Source organism: Eublepharis macularius, chromosome 8 (genome assembly GCF_028583425.1).
Source record: "Eublepharis macularius isolate TG4126 chromosome 8, MPM_Emac_v1.0, whole genome shotgun sequence".
NCBI classification, from domain to species: domain Eukaryota; kingdom Metazoa; phylum Chordata; class Lepidosauria; order Squamata; family Eublepharidae; genus Eublepharis; species Eublepharis macularius.
In genome coordinates this window covers 133116303-133134578 of record NC_072797.1, presented here as the reverse complement: position 1 = coordinate 133134578, position 18276 = coordinate 133116303, and the positions used below count along the sequence as shown (strand labels likewise).

Sequence of the window (18276 nt, the reverse complement as noted above, 5' to 3'; positions counted from 1 at the left end):
CTTATACCTCTGTGGGAGCCAATTGTGCCAAGTAGGACCCTGAGCAAGTTTTCTACATGGAACACTGGCAGAGTAGGTCACTCTGCACACAGAATGTGGATTATGCTCAGGGCTTTTTTTCTGGGGAAAGAGGTGGTGGAACTCAGTGGGTTGCCCTTGGAGAAAATGGTCACATGGCTGGTGGCCCCGCCCCCTGATCTCCAGACAGAGGGGAGTTGAGATTGCCCTCGGCGCCGCTGGAGCAGAACGGAGGGCAATCTCAACTCCCCTCTGTCTGGAGATCAGGGGGCGGGGCCACCGGTCATGTGACCATTTTCAAGAGGTGCCGGAACTCCATTCCCCCGTGTTCCTGCTGGAAAAAAGCCCTGATTATGCTCATGTTTCTTTCAATTCCTGCAGCCCCTTCCAGACTGCGGAAAGATCTTTCCCTAAGCTTATATGACCTACATGGGTTGTGGGGAGGGAGTAGGGAAGAACGAGGATTCACTGATGATACTTTTCTTTCTTTTGCCTCTCCTCACTCCAGCCCAACAACCCAATGGCCATTCCTCCACATGGATCCCAAAACCCAAGGAATGATTTTTCTGGGGTCCAGAAGGGGTTGTGGAAATGGAGGTAACTGCTGGAAAACTTCCGTGCATGAATAGTTGGATACAGGCAAGAAGAATACAGGAGGGCAGCACCGATCACAGAAGAATGAAGATAGGCAAAACAGGCAAAAGCCAGTAATGCAAAGGTCAATGGTGCAGGGGAATCTGCAAGTCCTTTTCCTTCCTATTTTTTGCTGCAAGAAAAATGAAAGACTCACAGATTCCCCTGACAAAGCTTTGTAGCAGAATGCATAGGGGATTTTTACTTGGATAATAAATAATCTGCTTTATTTGCACCATTGGCGTTTGCCTATTTTCATTCTTCTGGATTGGACCATTCTGGATTGGACCGTTCGGCTGGGGCCTCAACGTCAGGGAGGTTAGACAGTTTTTAAGTTTCTCACATCTCTATTGAACCAAAACATGACACCTCATCTTACAGCTGCAAATTTAAGCAAGTAATAAGTTTCATTTGGTAAAAGACTTTTTTTTGATTAGTTGATACGGATGGTCACATTAAAGAGTTTAAAATGTTTGTTCATGTTAACAGTGTCAGGTGGGTAGCTGTGTTGGTCTGCAGTAGAAGATCAGGATTCGGGTCCGGTAGCGCCTTACTGGACCTGAATCTTGATCTTATATGTATTAAGAAAATATATATTATAGCCAGGGCTTTTTTTCTGGGAAAAGAGGTGGTGGAACTCAGTGGGTTGACCTCGGAGAAAATGGTCACATGGCTGGTGGCCCCGCCCCCTGATCTCCAGACAGAGGGGAGTTGAGATGGCCCTCCGCGCCGCTCAGCGGCACGGAGGGCAATCTAAACTCCCCTCTGTCTGGAGATCAGGGGGCGGGGCCACCAGCCATGTGACCATTTTCAAGAGGTTCCGGAACTTCGTTCCCCCGCATTCCCTCTGAAAAAAAGCTCTGATTATAGCTCGGGGGCTCAAAAGCTGGAAATGATCCAGAACGCTCCGGACTTCTGAGAGGAGCTGGATACACGCCATTCAGGACAGGGCCATGGCTCAGTGGTGGAGTATTTGCATTGTTTGTAGAAGGTCCAGGTTCAGTTCCTAGCATCTCCCGTTTTAAAAAAGAATCAGATAGTAGGTAATGGGAAAGAGCCCAGCTAAGTCCATGGAGAGCTGCTGCTCGTCACAGACCTCGATAGACAAGGATATGACTCAGAGTATCTCTACACATTACTCATTTCACGTGTTCCCCTTTCCAACTTTCCATGCACTCGCTCGCACAGTCACACTTCAATTTGCTTCATGTGAATTCATTTATGCATTTGATCTCAACTGCTAAAGGTATCTCAGTTTCCCCCACTTCCGTTCACTGAAATGCAGGTCTTGACACTTTCTCACACCTTAAAGAAACGCAAAGTGGCAATTCAAAGGAGCCTACAGTACTTGTTTTTGCAGCAGTGAAATGGCGCTTTGCCCTCTGGAATCACTTGTGGATGCAGTCACGCAAAGGGAGCTTCTGTGAAAGTGGCATTCACATGCGCAGAGCTAGAACAACCTGCACGCGAACTGAGGACTACCCATACACACTGTACTTGAGCATCCCTGGGTACTTAGTAACATGTAAAAAGACTCTCAGTATGTGTCTGGGCTGTTGTTTCAGTCAGTAGATTTTCTGTGCAACGATTATATAGCAGTTGAACCTGCAGCTGCAGTAGCGCTATGGTTTCAGTTCAGTTGTTACATATAAATCACATTACAAATAAATGAATAATACCTGCCTTCTGGAACATGGTGACTATTTACAAAATATATGAAGAATCTGTGCTAACATTCAGATTTGTTATTCACCTTTGTGACTACAGAATCTTAAGGCACAAAAGTGCATGCCTTCTGGGCTGTTCTGAAGCCCTTCCTGCTCCAGTAAGGTGGAGTAAAGCCAGGATTGCGCTGCTCTGAAGAAGGAAACGGTAATGTATTAGTGGTGGGCCATTGCATCTATAGATACTGCAAGGGGGATCGCTGGAATACCAGGTAAGGCAATTCTTACGTTCTTAATAAGAATGCCTAAATGCATCTGAACAACTCTAAAATTGCACATTTTATTTGGGCATCATTTTGCCTCTGAATTCACCGCATGACTTTATAATTTTGAGGAAGGCTTACACTGGAAGTAAAGAGTAATAACCCCAACATAATGCATTTTTGAAATGAAAAAGGCAACTCAGTATTATATTTCCTACAATCATACAATTAAGCATGGTTCACAAAATGAGAAAAGCTACAATGAAAAGCACAGAGCTGTTCTTTTTTCCTTGCTTTTTGGTAGGATAATCTTCTGCTTTAAAATGTTTCATTTATCTTAAAATTATAATACTGATGAATGGTATTTTGTAGGACTAATTAAATGGTAAAATCAAGGAGAAAGATTCATATACATATACATATACACTGGGGTCATTTTGTAGAAAAAGAGCTGCAGGAACTCATTAGCATAACTCATTAGCATATGCCATGCCCTTGACTAGGCCGAAATGGCTGGGATTCGGCTGCTGCCAGAAGGGGGAGTGTTTCCCCACCTGGCAGTGGCCGGATCAGGGTCGTTTTGGCCCCAATCCAGGTCAAAAGGGGCCCAAAATGGCTCAAAATGACCATTTTGGGCACATTTTAATCTGCATCAGGCCCAAAATGGCCCAGATCAGGTCGGTGCCAGGCAGGGGAGGGGTTCACTGCCAGGCACAGACCCAATACTGGTGGGTTTTGGCCCTGATCCCAGCCAAAAGGAGCCCAAAATGGTTCAAAATGACCATTTGAGGCCCATTTGGGCCTGGATCAGGGCTGAAACAGCCCAGACCAAGGCAGTGCCACACAGGGGAGGGTTCCCCCACCCGGCACAGACCCGATCCCGGCCGTTCTGGCCCTGATCCTAGTGGAAAAGAGGGCCAAAATGGCAAAAAATAGCAATTTTTGGGCCTGGATTGGGGCTGAAATGGTTGGAACCAGATCAGTGCCAGATGGGGGAGGCTTCTCCCACCCGGCACCAACCCGATCAGGATGGTTTCACCCCAATGAAGGCTAAAATGGGCCCCAAATAGCCATTTTGGGCCTTTTCGGCCCAGATCGGGGCCTAAACAGCCGGGACTGGGATGGTGCCAGGCGGTTCCCCCACCTGGCACTGACCTCGTCCGGATGGTTTCAGCCCTGATCCGGGCCGTTTTGGCCCAAATCCGGACCAAAATGGGCCCAAAACGGCTGGAAACAGCCTTTTTTTTGCCTGTTTCGGCCTGGATCGGGGCCTAAACAGCTGGGACTGGGTTGGTGCTGAGTGGGGGATGCTTCCCACACCCAGCACCGACCTGATCCAGATGGTTTTGGCCCCAATCCGGTCCAAAACGGGCCCAAAATGGCCACAAATTGCCAGTTTGGGCCCGCTTTGGTTCAGATCGGGGCCTAAACGGCTGGGAGGGTTCCCCCACCCGACACCGACCCATTCCAGATGGGTTCGGCCCTGATCCGGGCCGTTTTGGCCCCAATTTGGGACTGTTTTGGCCTGGATCAGGGCCTAACAGGCCAGGATCATGTTGGTGCCAGGTGGGGGAGCATTCCCCCACTTGGGACTGACCCGAACCAGGCCGCTTCGGCCCCGATCCCAGCCGTTTGGGCCCCAATCGAGGCCTAAACGACCCAAAACTTTTCAAAGTCAGGTGAGCTGGGCCACCTGACTGTTGGGGGAACTACTGGAATGGAGCTAATGGCACAAGGAAGGAAGGATTAAATCCCCCCTGCTCTAGGGCTGCAGGCCCAATCCAGATCACTGCTTTTAAAAACATTAGCCACTAACATGTCTTTTGGAGACTCAGAGAAGTTATACAAGGCCATGAAATTAAAGAGTTGGATCTAGCCTGCTATTTCACTCAATGTTACTTTTCCATACTACAGCCCCCATCTACATGGCTTTTGTACATGCAAGTTCCGTCAAAGAGGACATCTCCTTTCCTTTTCACTAGCAGAAACGCAGGTTAGATCCAACCAGTGTAACTTTTACTGACGTAATTGATTTTGTTCCGCAACTTGAGTGCTTTCCCAAAAAGCTTTGTACGAAAGTTAAAATTAAAGGGGGGGGAAATGTAACTGTTAAGCCATGAATGTTAGATTTTCAACACATTCTGATTTAAGTTGCTAATGTTTCCTCATCTAATCTAACCCTGCCTCTAGTTGGTTTCAGTGGAATCTGGTTTCTACTAAGGATGCCTACTGGTTATGACCACAGTAGGTTTTTTTAAAAAAACAACTCTCCCCTGTCTCAGTGCTTTTCAGCTACGTAAAGACAATAACACGGACAGGGAATGCATCACTATCAATTGAGCAGGGTGTTTGTCTCTTACACCCATGTTAAATTTAGGTTTCATAGAAATTACAAGATATTCAAGATTTGACACAATGGTGCCAAAAAAAGGTTGTTGCTGACTTTCATTTGCACCATGGAATTAAATTTTATATCAAAACAATCTACTACATCTTTACCTTCTATGCTGCTTGATTACATGTATGGCTAAAATTCTATGAAAAAACAAGACACTGTTTTGGCCTTGAGTGGAATCACACACCTTATCATAGACAAGATGCACATATGAGTGCCAATTTGGTGTAGTGGTTAAGAGTGCGGGACTCTAACCTGGAGAGCTGAGTTTGATTCCCCACTCCTCCACTTGAAGCCAGCTGGGTGACCTTGGGTCAGGCACAGCTCTCTCTGAGCTCTCTCAGCCTCACCCACCTCACAGGGTGTTTTGTTGTGGCGATAATAATGGCATACTTTGTAAACCACTCTGAGTGGGCATTAAGTTGTCCTGAAGGGTGGTATATAAATCGAATATTATTGTTATTATATCAAATGCATGTCTAAGCAAATGGCTTCAAAAATTCAAATTGTTAATAGAAATATAATGTTTATTAGATCTATTTTATTGATGAAAAGGTACCCAATTAACTGGCGGATTTTAAAAAGTATTTTTAATATAAGTACTTAGAAATAAAGTGGACAGCTGGTGCCATCTTAGAAGAGATTCCTCCTTCCTATTCACACAAATACGTCTTCTAGAATAGTGCCTGCTAGAACTCATACATGGTTTTCCTTTAGAAATTCTATTTTTATACATATATAAATTTATGTAGATACAATTAAACCCAATTATTCTTTTAAATGGTTTTTCATTACAAGCTGTTTTGATAGCATTTGCTGAAAGGGTGGAATATAAATAAATAAGCGTATGATTTCTTTAATGATTTCTTTCAGGTGCTACAAGGCCTTTTTATTGGCTAGGGCTTTTAATGGGGTATAAAACTGCAGGCGTCTTGTGGGGGGGGCGGGTTAGTTGGGGTTTTATTTTGTTGGTTTTAAATTGTAATGTTTTAATTGTGACTTGTAAGCCGCCTTAAGCCACAAGGAAATGTGCGATATAAATATTTTTAAGAAGTGAATAAATTTAATCAGCTGACAGGCCCAATAATGGGAAGATTTTCAGTGAAGCCTCTAATACAGTAGACTTAGAATCCCATTGGGTATGCTGTCTCCCAGGGCTTTTTTTCAGGGGGAACGCAGGGTAACGGAGTTCCGGAACCTCTTGAAAATGGTCACATGGCTGGTGGCCCCAACCCCTGATCTCCAGACAGAGGGGAGTTGAGATTGGCCTCCGTGCCGCTCGCAATCTCAACTCCCCTCTGTCTGGAGATTAGGGGGCGGGGCCACCAGCCATGTGACCATTTTCAAGAGGTTCCGGAACTCCGTTCCCCCGCGTTCCCCCTGAAAAAAAGATATTGAAAGCCCTTTGGCTAAGGTGGAAACGCATCCTGCTGCCTTCCATACGAGTGGATTGATGCCATAAAAAACCCCTCTGATGCTTGATCTGTGGCTTACACAGTCAGTCACAAGAGTTGCAGTTACCATCTCTCAATAAACATGATGATGTGAATCAACCCTGAACAGCACATTAAGGCTGCAATTTCAAACCTATTTACTTGGAAATAAGTCACATTGCCAACAACAGAATTTCCTTTTGAAGAAAGCATGCTTAGGCATAATATTTGTTGATGTAACACATCCTCTATTCCTATCACGCAATAATGTTTTATTCTTTCACCAACCCGCTGCCCCTACCAGAATTCCAGCACCAGCCTATGTTCAACGAAATCAGTAAGATTTTTACATATTCTCTAACATTATTGCTTAATGAATAGTGGCAATTTTCAACTGCTGCTAAAATGGCTAACTAATGATATTCGGGAACCTTCTTTCTTTGTATTCATAAACTTCTCATTAAGAAATAATTAAATACACTTAAGCTTCGCCATAAACATTATTCGCCTGAAGCATCTGTGTACTCCTTTTGTAAAGAAAACATGGTCTATTTAATCTACCTAATTCTCCCATTTCTAAATTGTATGCATTCTTGAGAAAAGCATGTCTGTCTTTTAAGAGATGTTTAAATAAATATACATGTGTTGATAAAACAGTACTGGATTAAATCTAGAAGGTTAGCCATGATGTTCTGCTAGCAAAAACTACCAGACCAACACATTAATTTTGTTACTGCAAAGAGCCCAATTATTAGGATTCTATACCAATGAATGTTATTACAGTAATGTGACTATCAACATTCACAGCATTTTGCTAAGTCTTTAGACATTCACAGAATTTGTGGCCGTCAGCACGTGAATATGAACCTTTTACTAGACGTTGAATATTCACTATTGCATAAATAATAGCTTGGATCCTGCCTAACATTTCCACATAGGTGGAAAGGGTGGTAATTTTTGCTGATTCCCCTTCACATTTGCAGACCACCAGTTGCCCTTTGTGCTGTTCCTGGAGGCCCACGCTTCACAAGAGCAGAACGAGGGGATGTTTGGGGCTGCCTCAAAAGGCAAGGAAGTTACCTTTTGCTGTTGGAAACCTTATCTTCTGTAGTAGTTTGCAGGGGATTAAAGCTATATTGTTTTATGCCTCTGAGGAACAAGACCCTCTCTTATGAGAAACTTGCACTACCACAGACTAACACGGCTAACTCCTCTGCATCTTGCACTATATTGAATTTGTTACTCTTTAAAGTGCTAAAAGAGTCTTGTGGTGCAATCCTAAGCGGAGTTACACCCTTCTAACTCCACTGACTTCAATGGCGTTAGAAGGGTCAAATTCTGCTTAGGATGGCGCTGCCAGTTGAGCTGGAATAAATTCTGTTGTGCTAGAAAATCAACAACACTGAAAATGAAGTGCACAACTGGTGGTTCCGGATGATAATGCCCACGCTCTATGTCTCAACAGACACAACCAGGGCTTCTTTTCTGGGGAAAGAGGTGGTGGAACTCGGTGGGTTGCCCTTGGAGAAAATGGTCACATGGCTGGTGGCCACGCCCCCTGATCTCCAGACAGAGGGGAGGTTAGATTGCCCTCCGCGCCGCTCCAGTGGCGCGGAGGGCAATCTATCCTCCCCCAGGGGCGGTGCGCCTATTGAGGCCAGGTAGGCGGTGGCCGCAGGCGCGGGGTGCCGGAGGGAGCGCTGGAAGAGGCGCGGGGGGCGAGAGCACGCCCCCCAAAGCAGAAGCCTCCTATTCCTCCCACCCCACACTGCCGCTGCCGCCACCACAAGCCCCTGGCCGGGCGCAGCCACTGCAGGCAGGCATCTGCTGCGGCGGAGGCAACCGAGCGGGAGAGCTCGGAGGCCGCCCGCCGCAGCGATCGGGCCGGCAGCGGCGCGTGCGCTCCCGTGATGATGTAACCCATGACGTCATCACGCAGGCAGGTGCGCGCGTGCTCGTGCGCACGGGGAGGGGGGCAGTTGGCCGGCCAGCCGTGAGCGCGGCAAACCCTAGCACCGCCCCTGTCCTCCCCTCTGTCTGAAGATCAGGGGGCGGGGCCACCAGTCACATGACCATTTTCAAGAGGTTCCAGAACTCTGTTCCACCGCGTCCCAGCTGAAAAAAAGCCCTGGACACAACCATTATATCCACAAATCTCGGTCTGCAGCAGCTGTGCCCCTGCTTTGTTGGAGCCAGGTCTATAGTTTAGCATGTAACTGCTATTATCTTTCCCTTTTAACAAATCTAGTACAACTTTTAATGGCCATAGGACTGGATTATTTTCCAGTCATTTTCTCTGTCACTAAAACAAGCTCCTTCGGTATCCATGATAGCGAAAAACAAAGAGTAAAATACAGGCTGGATTTAATGATTTTTTAAAAACACACTTAAAAACAAACGGTAGTAGAAGAACAAAGTGCAATGAGTGGTAACAATCTAAGTTCAGTGTCAAAACTAATTTCAATATTTGAGAGTAATGGTAGCTCACCTGACTTCCCATTTCCCCCCCTGAGTTCTGATCTTTGGAACAACTAGTGTTTTAAAATAATCTATGATCTCCAAACCAGCTGCATTACATACAGTATTTGTACTGAACCAAAACTTAAAAACAAAAAAAACGGAGGCAATTTTCCTCTTTGATTATATATGACCATATTTTATTTTTTTAAAAAAATCTTGTCCCTCAAGTTTTTGCTACTACTGCCACCCACTACTGAGACTAAAAAATGCTTCATCTTAGCTTGGCTGTAATTCTGATCGGCTTTAGCCTCTGTGTCCAAAGATACATGGAAGTCTGGGAAAGGTGCACAGTAGTTTTCATGTTTCATGCGTTATGTCAGGGATGCTTTAGGCTCATCCTGCATTGGGCACGGGGTTGGACTAGAAGGTCTGTATGGCCCCTTCCAACTCTGTGATTCTGTGATTTTACTGCACTGCCATAATACAGCAGGCAATACAAGTAGCGCAGAAGGGACTCTCTCTTTCCATGCTCTAGTTGTGGGAACTCCCGGAGGCATCTGAGTGAGGACACAGTATTGGAATAAACGGTTCAAGCCAACATTAGGCTTTTACGTTTTGCACACATGCAAAAAGACTGTTCAGTCTGAAGTCAAACACATTTAATTCCATGTAACTCAACGGGGCTCAAGTTAGTCATGACCACGCCCTATTCTATTTTTCCAATGGGACTTTCAGTGCAATCCTAAGTAGAGTGACTGTTCAAAGACTTCAGTGGACTTAGAAAGATGTTCTCTGCTTAAGACTGCACTGACAGTCGCAACTAACATTGGTTGTACTATACCCAGTTAACACATTTCCGGAGAGGCCTCTCTTCCTTGAATGAGACAATGCACTGAAGGCAACCCGTGTGTCCTGTGTGTTCCATGCGCATGCAGGCCAAGGTCCTTGAGAGAAAAGAATGGGAAACCTCTATGGTAAGAGGCTTATTTCTGTTTTTTAGTAACAAAACTGATCAGGAATGTGGTTTTTTGAAGAAGAAAAAATAGCACATACAGAATGTGTATATAACATGTAACTTGCTCTGTTTCAGAGGCAAAGAACTAGGAAAATCCACTAGGAAATCCCCCATTACTGGCCACACTGAAATGAAGGGGAGCTTGGAGATACAGGGTAGAACTCTTGAGCTGTTCCCCCTTCAGCTCCATGGGGAGTATTTGCTCCTTAAGAAGGGTCACCAACAGACGGTGCCCTTGTTTTGCTTTTTACTCTGGGGTTGATAGTTGAGCAATGCCACCCTAAGCAGAGTTACAGCCGTCTTCTACTGAGGTCAATGGGCTTAGAAGACGGTACTGGAGTCCAGTGGCATGTCAGGGACCAAGATATAAGCTTGCAAGAGTCAAAGCTCCCTTCTTCAGATACAGCTTAAGAGAAAGACGTTTAAGTACGAGGACTCTCCAAGTTGGTTGCACAGAACCTCCCTGAGTGTAGAAGCCGATTCTTAGTCCCCCCCACCAAACAATTACTGCGGAACAACTCTGTACCACTTACAACTTACCAAGTTAAATACAGCCCACGAGTTTCTGTTATTTGGCATGTCCAGCACTTGACAAGCCACACAACAGGAGAGTGTGGTAGGTTACCAGTGGTGCAAACTTGCCATAAAACAAATTACTCTACTGAAAGAGTCCTTGACCTAACATGGGGGAAATACAGGTTTTTGGGAAACCACAAAGAGCAGGATTATACCAGAACGAGAAACCCCAAGGCAGAAAGGACAGCTCCCCACTCCCACCCTGATCAATAGAGAATGGATCTCTGCAGGGCTTTTTTTTCTGGGGGAAAAGGTGGTGGAACTCAGGAACACACAATGACGTCACTTTGGGTCAGCTGGAATGGGGGGGGGGGAGTTTTTTAAAGTTTAAATCGCCCTCAGTGAAAATGGTCACATGGCCGGTGGCCCCGCCCCCTGATCTCCAGACAACGGCGTAGAGGGCCATCTCAACTCCCCTCTGTCTGGAGATCAGGGGGCGGGGCCACCGGCCATGTGACCATTTTCAAGAGGTGCCGGAACACCATTCCACCACGTTCTGGCTGAAAAAAAGCCCTGGATCTCTGGTTTTTGGATGCAAAAAAACCCCAATACAGCAACTGAGAAGAATCACAGGCACCAGTTCTCTTGGTCTGGACTTTAGTGGAAACAAGCCTACAACATTCTACCTGGCCCAATCAAGATTTAACCAAACTATGCAGCGGTGATAGAACGAAGGAAGAACTTGTGCCTTCCTTAACTACTCTTCCCATTTCGACAGCAGCACCTTAGAACCCAAGTTGCTATTGCAGAGCAGCAGGGCCCTGGCATGGATCTGTATGTAAACATTCTCCTCTCAGAATATCCCACCACCATATAGAGACCCTCTCCTTTGCTTCCCTCGAGTATTCCCCAGTGCTGCAGTGCACAGCATCCCAAGGGCAGCAAACAAAACTCCATCAATATTGTAGCTGTGCCCAGTGATGTGTCTTTTCCTACCCAGCTCTTCTTGCACTATGTGGGTATAAAAAAAGTGCTTTTAGCTGGTGAAAATATACAGAATTATTCTGTTTCTTCGGAAAGTTGGAAGGTAGTATGTAAGAGGCACTGTTTTGTGTGTGTGCGTGCGCGTGCATTTATCCCATTATCGTATCTGGACAAATAAGTTTTACAGGTTATCATAGTGCTTCAAAACCTGTTTGAGCATCAGCAACTTGTAGGATCAGAGCAAGGAAAGCAAACACTAAGGACAACAATGTCTCTATCTTATTATCTTCAACAGTTAAAAAGTGTCCTCTACCAAGAGGGGCAGGACAGGGGCATCTATTTCTATAGCATGGTCCCGTACCACTCAACCCAGAGCATTCTTTTCAATAGTCATAGGTCTATTTTAGAATAGATGTCCCTTAAATACACTCTTCAATAATTCGGGCTGTTCCCCTCCCAAAGGAATGATTCCCAGAGACTTTTTAGTCAATCTTACTATGAGACTTACGTCTAGTTTTCGCACACACACACACAAGATGGTAAGCCTATGCAAGGGCTGTGCACACTACAGGTATGCTCATATTACTGAAGCTCTGCCATACCGCCCCCCCCAATCATCCATTTAAAAACAAGCACATCAGGAAAAAGGGTTTTAGGATTGCCTTCCCATAGATACGCAGATTTTCTGTGTGCGCAGATTGGGGGCTGTGAGCCTTCACCTGAAGTCTGAAATGGCACATTCTAGAGACAAAAAGCAGGAGGGGGCTGCGCCAATACAGCCCAGCAAGAGAAGAAAAAACAAAGGTGCAGTGGGGAAATTGTATTTAATTTGTAATTGTAGATGCCTACGCCTTTCGCACACTGATTTGTCAGGGGATCGTGAAGGAACTCCCCGATGGGGAACATGCAGAGACAGCTTACCTTACAGATCCTGACGAAGCAGCGTATGAAATGCATAAAGATCTAACAATTACAAATTAGATATAATTTCCCAGTGTACCTTCCCCCCCGTCCTTCCTGGATGTTTTTAGAGATACCCTTAAGGCCTCCGATTCTGAGAATGTTGCTTTTGTGGCCGGCCTGGCAAGTGGAATTGGTGCCGGTGAAATGGATTAAAACAAGATGCATAAACTACCGGAGCCCTGATGCCTGCAGATGAACCAGGTGGGACTACTGACGAGCTCGTGACATATTTTTGATCCCTTTACCATGTCTGGGTAGGAAAGAGCATGCCAAATACAAGTACATTGTGACGACTGATTTCTAATCAGCGTTTTCCTACCCTTGCGCTATCCGTCTAAGAACTCTGTCACATTTGAAGCACTCTTCAGTTTAGGCCAGGGGGATACAAACAGCTCATCCTGAACTAAAATTGCCCCTAGAAAGCACTACTCCAGACTGTAGGTGAGAAGCATTATAGGTTTGAGGGTTCCCAGTTTTGAATAAATCCCAGTATATAACAAATTAAGCATGTTGGGGGGCAGGGTTATACTCCTCTTTTAACACCTAGTTTTTATGTGCAGGAAAGTGTGTGTGTGTGTGTGTGTGTGTGTGTGTGTGTGAGAGAGAGAGAGAGAGTGTCTTAATATGGTGGGCATTCAACCATGTGACTCCACCTGCAATCTCAAGAGGTCCAGTCTAGGAAAAGGCTTCTTTTAAATCACAGATTTAAGTTGCCAGATCCAAGTCTCATTCTACAAAAATAAGCCAATTCGAATAGGTTGTTGATCTCCATCCTTTTAGGAAACAGTACTTGATGTAAGCTTGTAACAAGAAATAGAACTGCTTTATTCAGATACTTAAATATGGATTTCAAACCTTACTTTATGCACCAGTTTATTTTATAAAAACCCTGGCTATATACACATCCAAATAAGAATTGTAGATAAGGAATACATTTCAGCAGGCTCTTCCCTTTTGGTAGCTCCAGTAAAATGAATGGAAGGTGGAATGCAAAAGGTACAGAACGTCCTTTCCCCCCAATATTCCCATTCATTTTCAAGAGGCTTGTGCCAGAGAAGTACCTTGTAGATTGGGCCCAAAGCTGAGGATCTTTGGAGATGGAATTTATACCTTTTTATGGAGGAAAGAAGACTCACCACTGTTAAAACAATGTGGTTTATGTACTAGGTAAGCTTTGTGCTTAGTCTCCGTAAGGAAAAGATTTTTTTTTTATTTTAGAAGGAGTAATCATAACTGTAGTGCTAGCTTTCTAAAAATGTGAAGCTATTTGGCAAACTGAATTAGTTATCTAAGATAAAGGCTGTTATGTTGTTGTTTTTTAAAAAGATCCAGCTTTAAATGTTTTTAAATGTTCTAAGGCATTCTGCATTTTAGGATTTACAAAGTGTGCAATTTAAAACAATTTCAGATAACAAAACAGTGCAGAGAGGCTTTTATCGCTGTTGGATTGGGGTTTTTTTTAATCTAAGGCTGCACATTTTCTTGGTTCAGCTTGTTATTTTTTAATTTCTGTACATTGCAAAAACAAAAAAAGGTAGAGCAGTTTTCCTTTAACACTGTCTCTGTTGATAATGCTTGATAATGCAAAGTTGATAATGCAAAGTGAATGATTATGATTATGATTATTTATATAGTGCTGTTCGGTATATACACAGCGCTTTACAAAGTAATACAAGCGAAAGACAAGTACCTTGCTCTAAGGAGTTTAAGGAAGGTATTTGGCTTCTGAATTGGATTTCTGTTTCAATAATTAGCATAATAAGCAAATTAATATGGATTGACTTACCCTTGTGACATTCTGAATTAAGCCTTCCTTTTATAATGTTCCTATTCCAATTCCTGTAACTGCCCTCTCTGGGCAATCTGATACATTGAAATTCTCTAGCACACCAAAAGGCTTAGACTGGAGAAACTCTGCTTAGGATTTCACTGCAAATTAGGTGAACCTTTTAAAATGTCCAGTTGAAAGAATTTAGTCACTGTCATTTTGTACAGTATCTCTTCCTGCTTTCACTTGTTGAGTTTTCCGAGTTCAAGTAGATACTGAATGTAGTTTTTAAAAAACAGTATGAAGGAGTTTAGCAACTCTACTAAAAGTTGAGACCGTCAGTTAAGGCTGCTTAAAGCATATTTATATATATCTATATATCTGTATTTAAATAAAACCTTAATATTCAAGCTTTTCAGATCGATTAATTGGTATCACTAAAATTAAAGTACTTACAGGAGTAACTGGCTGTACAAAATAGGACTGAATGGATTCTAAAACAAAATAAAAATAAATATAAGCCCTGCTTTGTGTTAAAAACACAAAACCTGTTTACAAAAAGGAATGTATGAGACATTTGGACTTTCCTTGAATTCACTGTAGCATTTCTATTTTTGTAAAGGAACTGATAGTTGTTAATTTTAAGTTGCAATGACTTTACCAAACATTTTCACTATAGACTTTTTGAAAGCTTTTAACAGTAAGAAATTATCAACAAAAAGCAGGCACATCAGTGTACAAAAATGTTGCTTTTTTCCCCTCCTTTCGAAAGTGCAGGTTTATAATGTGCATCTTACAATACCAACAATGGTTTTACCTTTCACTAAATTTTAAATGTAACATAAAATCTTCCAGGAATACTGTAAACATAAGAGGCTTTGTTCAAAACTGCTCTCAATCTCTTCATGGTTAGGAATTTATCGGCTTGAGACATAAAGATGCTTCTTTAGGTCCTGTGGATGTTCTTCTGGCCAGCTGCCTAACGATACAATTTGCACTCTTAAAGCTGAGGATATCATGAAGATTCATTTGAAGGGAGGGAAAAGACAGGCTGGTTTAATTAAACGAAAAATCCAAGCCACCTATATGACTGCCGGGAACCAACCCTGAACCGTTCACCGTTCGACCAATATAGACGAGACAGCAGCAAGATTCCACCAGAGAATCAAAACAAAGTTAAAAGAATCCTAAAAGTATTATTCCCAGGAAGCCCCTGCCATTTTTAAGGTACACCAGAGGAACTGCTGTTTGCTTAAAACCTCTAGCAGGTAACTATGGATTTTTAGGATAGGAACAGAAAGGGGAAGAGAAATCTTGACAAGATCAACCCCCAACAGGTGGCAACTATTGGCAAGTTTCTCAAACTCTGTTCAAGATTTCTCCACTGAAGAAGCGATTAACAGGACCGCGCCTGATCCTCAGGGAAACGAAGCAAGGAGCGTTTTGACCGGGGCTGCACTGTGCCAAGGGATCCAGACGGCCGCCAGCCAGGTCTCATTCTAGAGATGTCACTTATGCCCACCTCTTGGGCAGAGGAGTAGTCCGGGCTGCCCGCCACCTTTGCCTCACCTGGAGCAACTGGCCCTGCCCAGGAAGCCTCCGTGTCTCGTTCCCTTTGCCCAGGGAGGCCGCCATCCCTTCCAAGCTGGCAGGGCGACCGTCAGCGCGGCTGCCCACGGGGGTCCGGCTCCAGCCTGCCCTCAGAGGCGGTTGGCATGGGCCTCCCGGGGGTAGATCTCCTCGTAGGCAGGGGGCTGCTCGTTGGGCAGCGGGTAGCAGTAAGGGTAGGAGGCGTTGAGGTCGGGGTCCATGGGCGAGTAGCCCGGCAGCTCGATGGAGGGGTGCCCGCCGCAGTGCACCTCCACCCCGGCCTCGTCGAACACGTGGAAGACGCCGACGTTGATGTAGGAGACGGCCTGGAAGGCGCAGTCGCCCCCGGGGGAGAGGTCGGGGTCCTCGCTGGAGAAGATGGAGCCCTGGCTCGGCCGCTGAGGCCGCCGCCCGCCGGCCCCCGAGCCGCCCGCCGGGCCGCCGCCGCCGCCCCGGCACCTTCTCCGCCGGCCCGCGCCGAGGGCGTGCTGGTGCCTGCGGCGGCGCCGTCGACGCAGCCCGCGCCGCTGGGCCGCCTTGTAGTTCTTGACCAGCAGCAGGTTGAGGAGGCCCAGCAGGCACTCGAGGGCGTTGAAGATGGTGGAGATGACCAAGCCGCGCTGGTAGTCGCGCAGCTTCTGGCAGCGCAGCGCGCCCGCCGAGCCGTCGGGGGGCCCCGCGGCCGGCCGCGCCCGCAGAGGCGCCCCCGCGCCGCCCTGCAGCAGGCAGTAGTGCGAGTACTTCTTCTCCACCAGCGACACGGTGTCGCCGTCGATGACGGCCCCGGCGAAGGCGCTCAGCACGCCCAGCATGAAGACCAGCACGCCCAGCAGCAGGAAGTTCTGCCGCCCGCCCGGGGGCGCCTTGGGGGGCTGCGGCGGGGCCGGCGCCAGCGGCGGGGCGGCGTCTCCGCTGACCGGCACCGCCGCCACCTGGCTGCCCGCGCGCCCGGCCCGGCCCGCTGCGCCCGCGCCCTCGGCGCCCGCCGCCGCCTCGTCCGGCGGGCGGCAGCAGAAGAGCGCGGAGCCGAGCAGCGAGAGGCCGGCGGCCAGCAGCAGCCCCGAGTAGAAGGCGCCGGCGGCGGTGCCGAGGCGGAAGGGCTCCCCCTTCAGTTCGGAGCCCAGCGAGAAGCACTTGAGGCCCACGGCGGCGGCGCTCAGCGCGCAGGCGAGCAGGAGGCAGCTGGAGAGCGCGGCGCAGGCTCCCCGGACACTCCACTTCATCCTCCGCGTCTCCGCCGCCCGCGCCTCCTCCTCCGCCGCCGCCGCCTCCCTGCCTCGCCGCCCACCGCCTGCGCCTCCTCCTCCGCCGCCCTCCCGTCCTCATCCTCCCGTGTCCTCCTCGGCGCCGGCGGCCTTGGCCCAGGAGGCGGCCGCCGCGCGCTGCGGGGACATCGTGCTGGGGACGGCGGCGGCACGGGGAGCCCTCCGGACGCGCTCTGGCCGCGGCCGCCGACGCCGCTCCTCTGCAGGCAGCCCGGCAAGCGCGGCTCTCGCGCGCACGCTCCCCTCGCCGCCTCTCGCGCTCGCCGCCAAGCTGCGACTGCCGGGCTCTCTCCCCCCCGCGCTCCGCCTCGCTTCGCCGCCGCGGCTCCGAGGAAGCCGATGAATTATTGATGGCGGCGAGCGGGGCAGCGGCGCGCTCGGCGCCAGGGGGCGGCTCTCCCGGGCGGCGCTTGCCGAGGCGGCCCCCTCCGCAGCGGGCCGCCGTCCAGCCCCTCCGAGGCGCGCCAGGCGGGCGGGCGCCGGCCAAGTACTGGAAAGCGGGCGGGAAACAGCCCTCTCCGCGCCCCCGGCCCGCCTCTCTCGGCTCCCGCCTGAGGCGCGAATTCTCCACCTGCCCAAGCGCGAGGCGCCCAAAAGGAGGCGCCCGAGTTACCTCGGGAGAGAAAGACAGACGGCCTCGCCTCGCGCCCCTTCAAAAGGCAGCCCCGCGAAGATGGCAACGCGGCCCTGATAATATTTTTGAAGGTCTTTCCCCAGTCGCCAGTTGTTATCCGTACCTCTTCTGTCACTGTGGGGAGGCCTTCTGGTTTTTTCCTCCCCCCCTCCTCTACCCCTCCCCACCCATTTGTGATGTGTTGTAACAAGTTATTTCGATGCTCCCTGTTGTCATTTTTAGCACCGAATCAACATGCAGGAAGGAGGATGCTTCACAGGCGCAGGGATGGGATAATTTAGGCATCTGGAACTAGAGCAGACCTGAAGGAAGCTGCGGGTGAGGAGAGGCCGAGGGGAAAAGGGGGCTGGAAAGTATCAAGGGAAAGATTAGGTGCCTGATTGTTAGTGGAGTTTTTTTTCTTTATGAAGGAAGGGTTGACCCCCCCCCTTCACCCCCTCAACTTTTATTCTTAATACAATGGTTTTAACTTGGCAAGTTGCACCCGTAAAGCTGTGTGAAAGGGTTATTAATGCTGTGAGAGGGTTTTTGGGGAGGGAGGCAAACAAGAAACGGTTTTCTTTTAAACTATGACAGTTCCAGCTTTCCTCTGGAATCTTGTCTTCTGCTAGTGAAAGCCTGAGGGACAGCCTGTCCAAAGAGACTTGAATTATTGTGCTTATTTATTTAGTTTGT

At 47.5% G+C, this 18276-nt stretch overlaps 1 protein-coding gene across 1 annotated transcript; it reads right to left on the bottom strand.

Moving 5' to 3' along the window:
• Positions 1–15704: 15704 nt before the first annotated feature.
• On the bottom strand, positions 15705–16925 carry TMEM271 (transmembrane protein 271). Its single transcript, XM_054986295.1, has one exon. It carries the CDS (start codon positions 16923–16925, stop codon positions 15813–15815), a length of 1113 nt encoding a protein of 370 aa, XP_054842270.1. The 3' UTR covers positions 15705–15812.
• Between the last annotated feature and the right edge of the window lie 1351 nt (positions 16926–18276).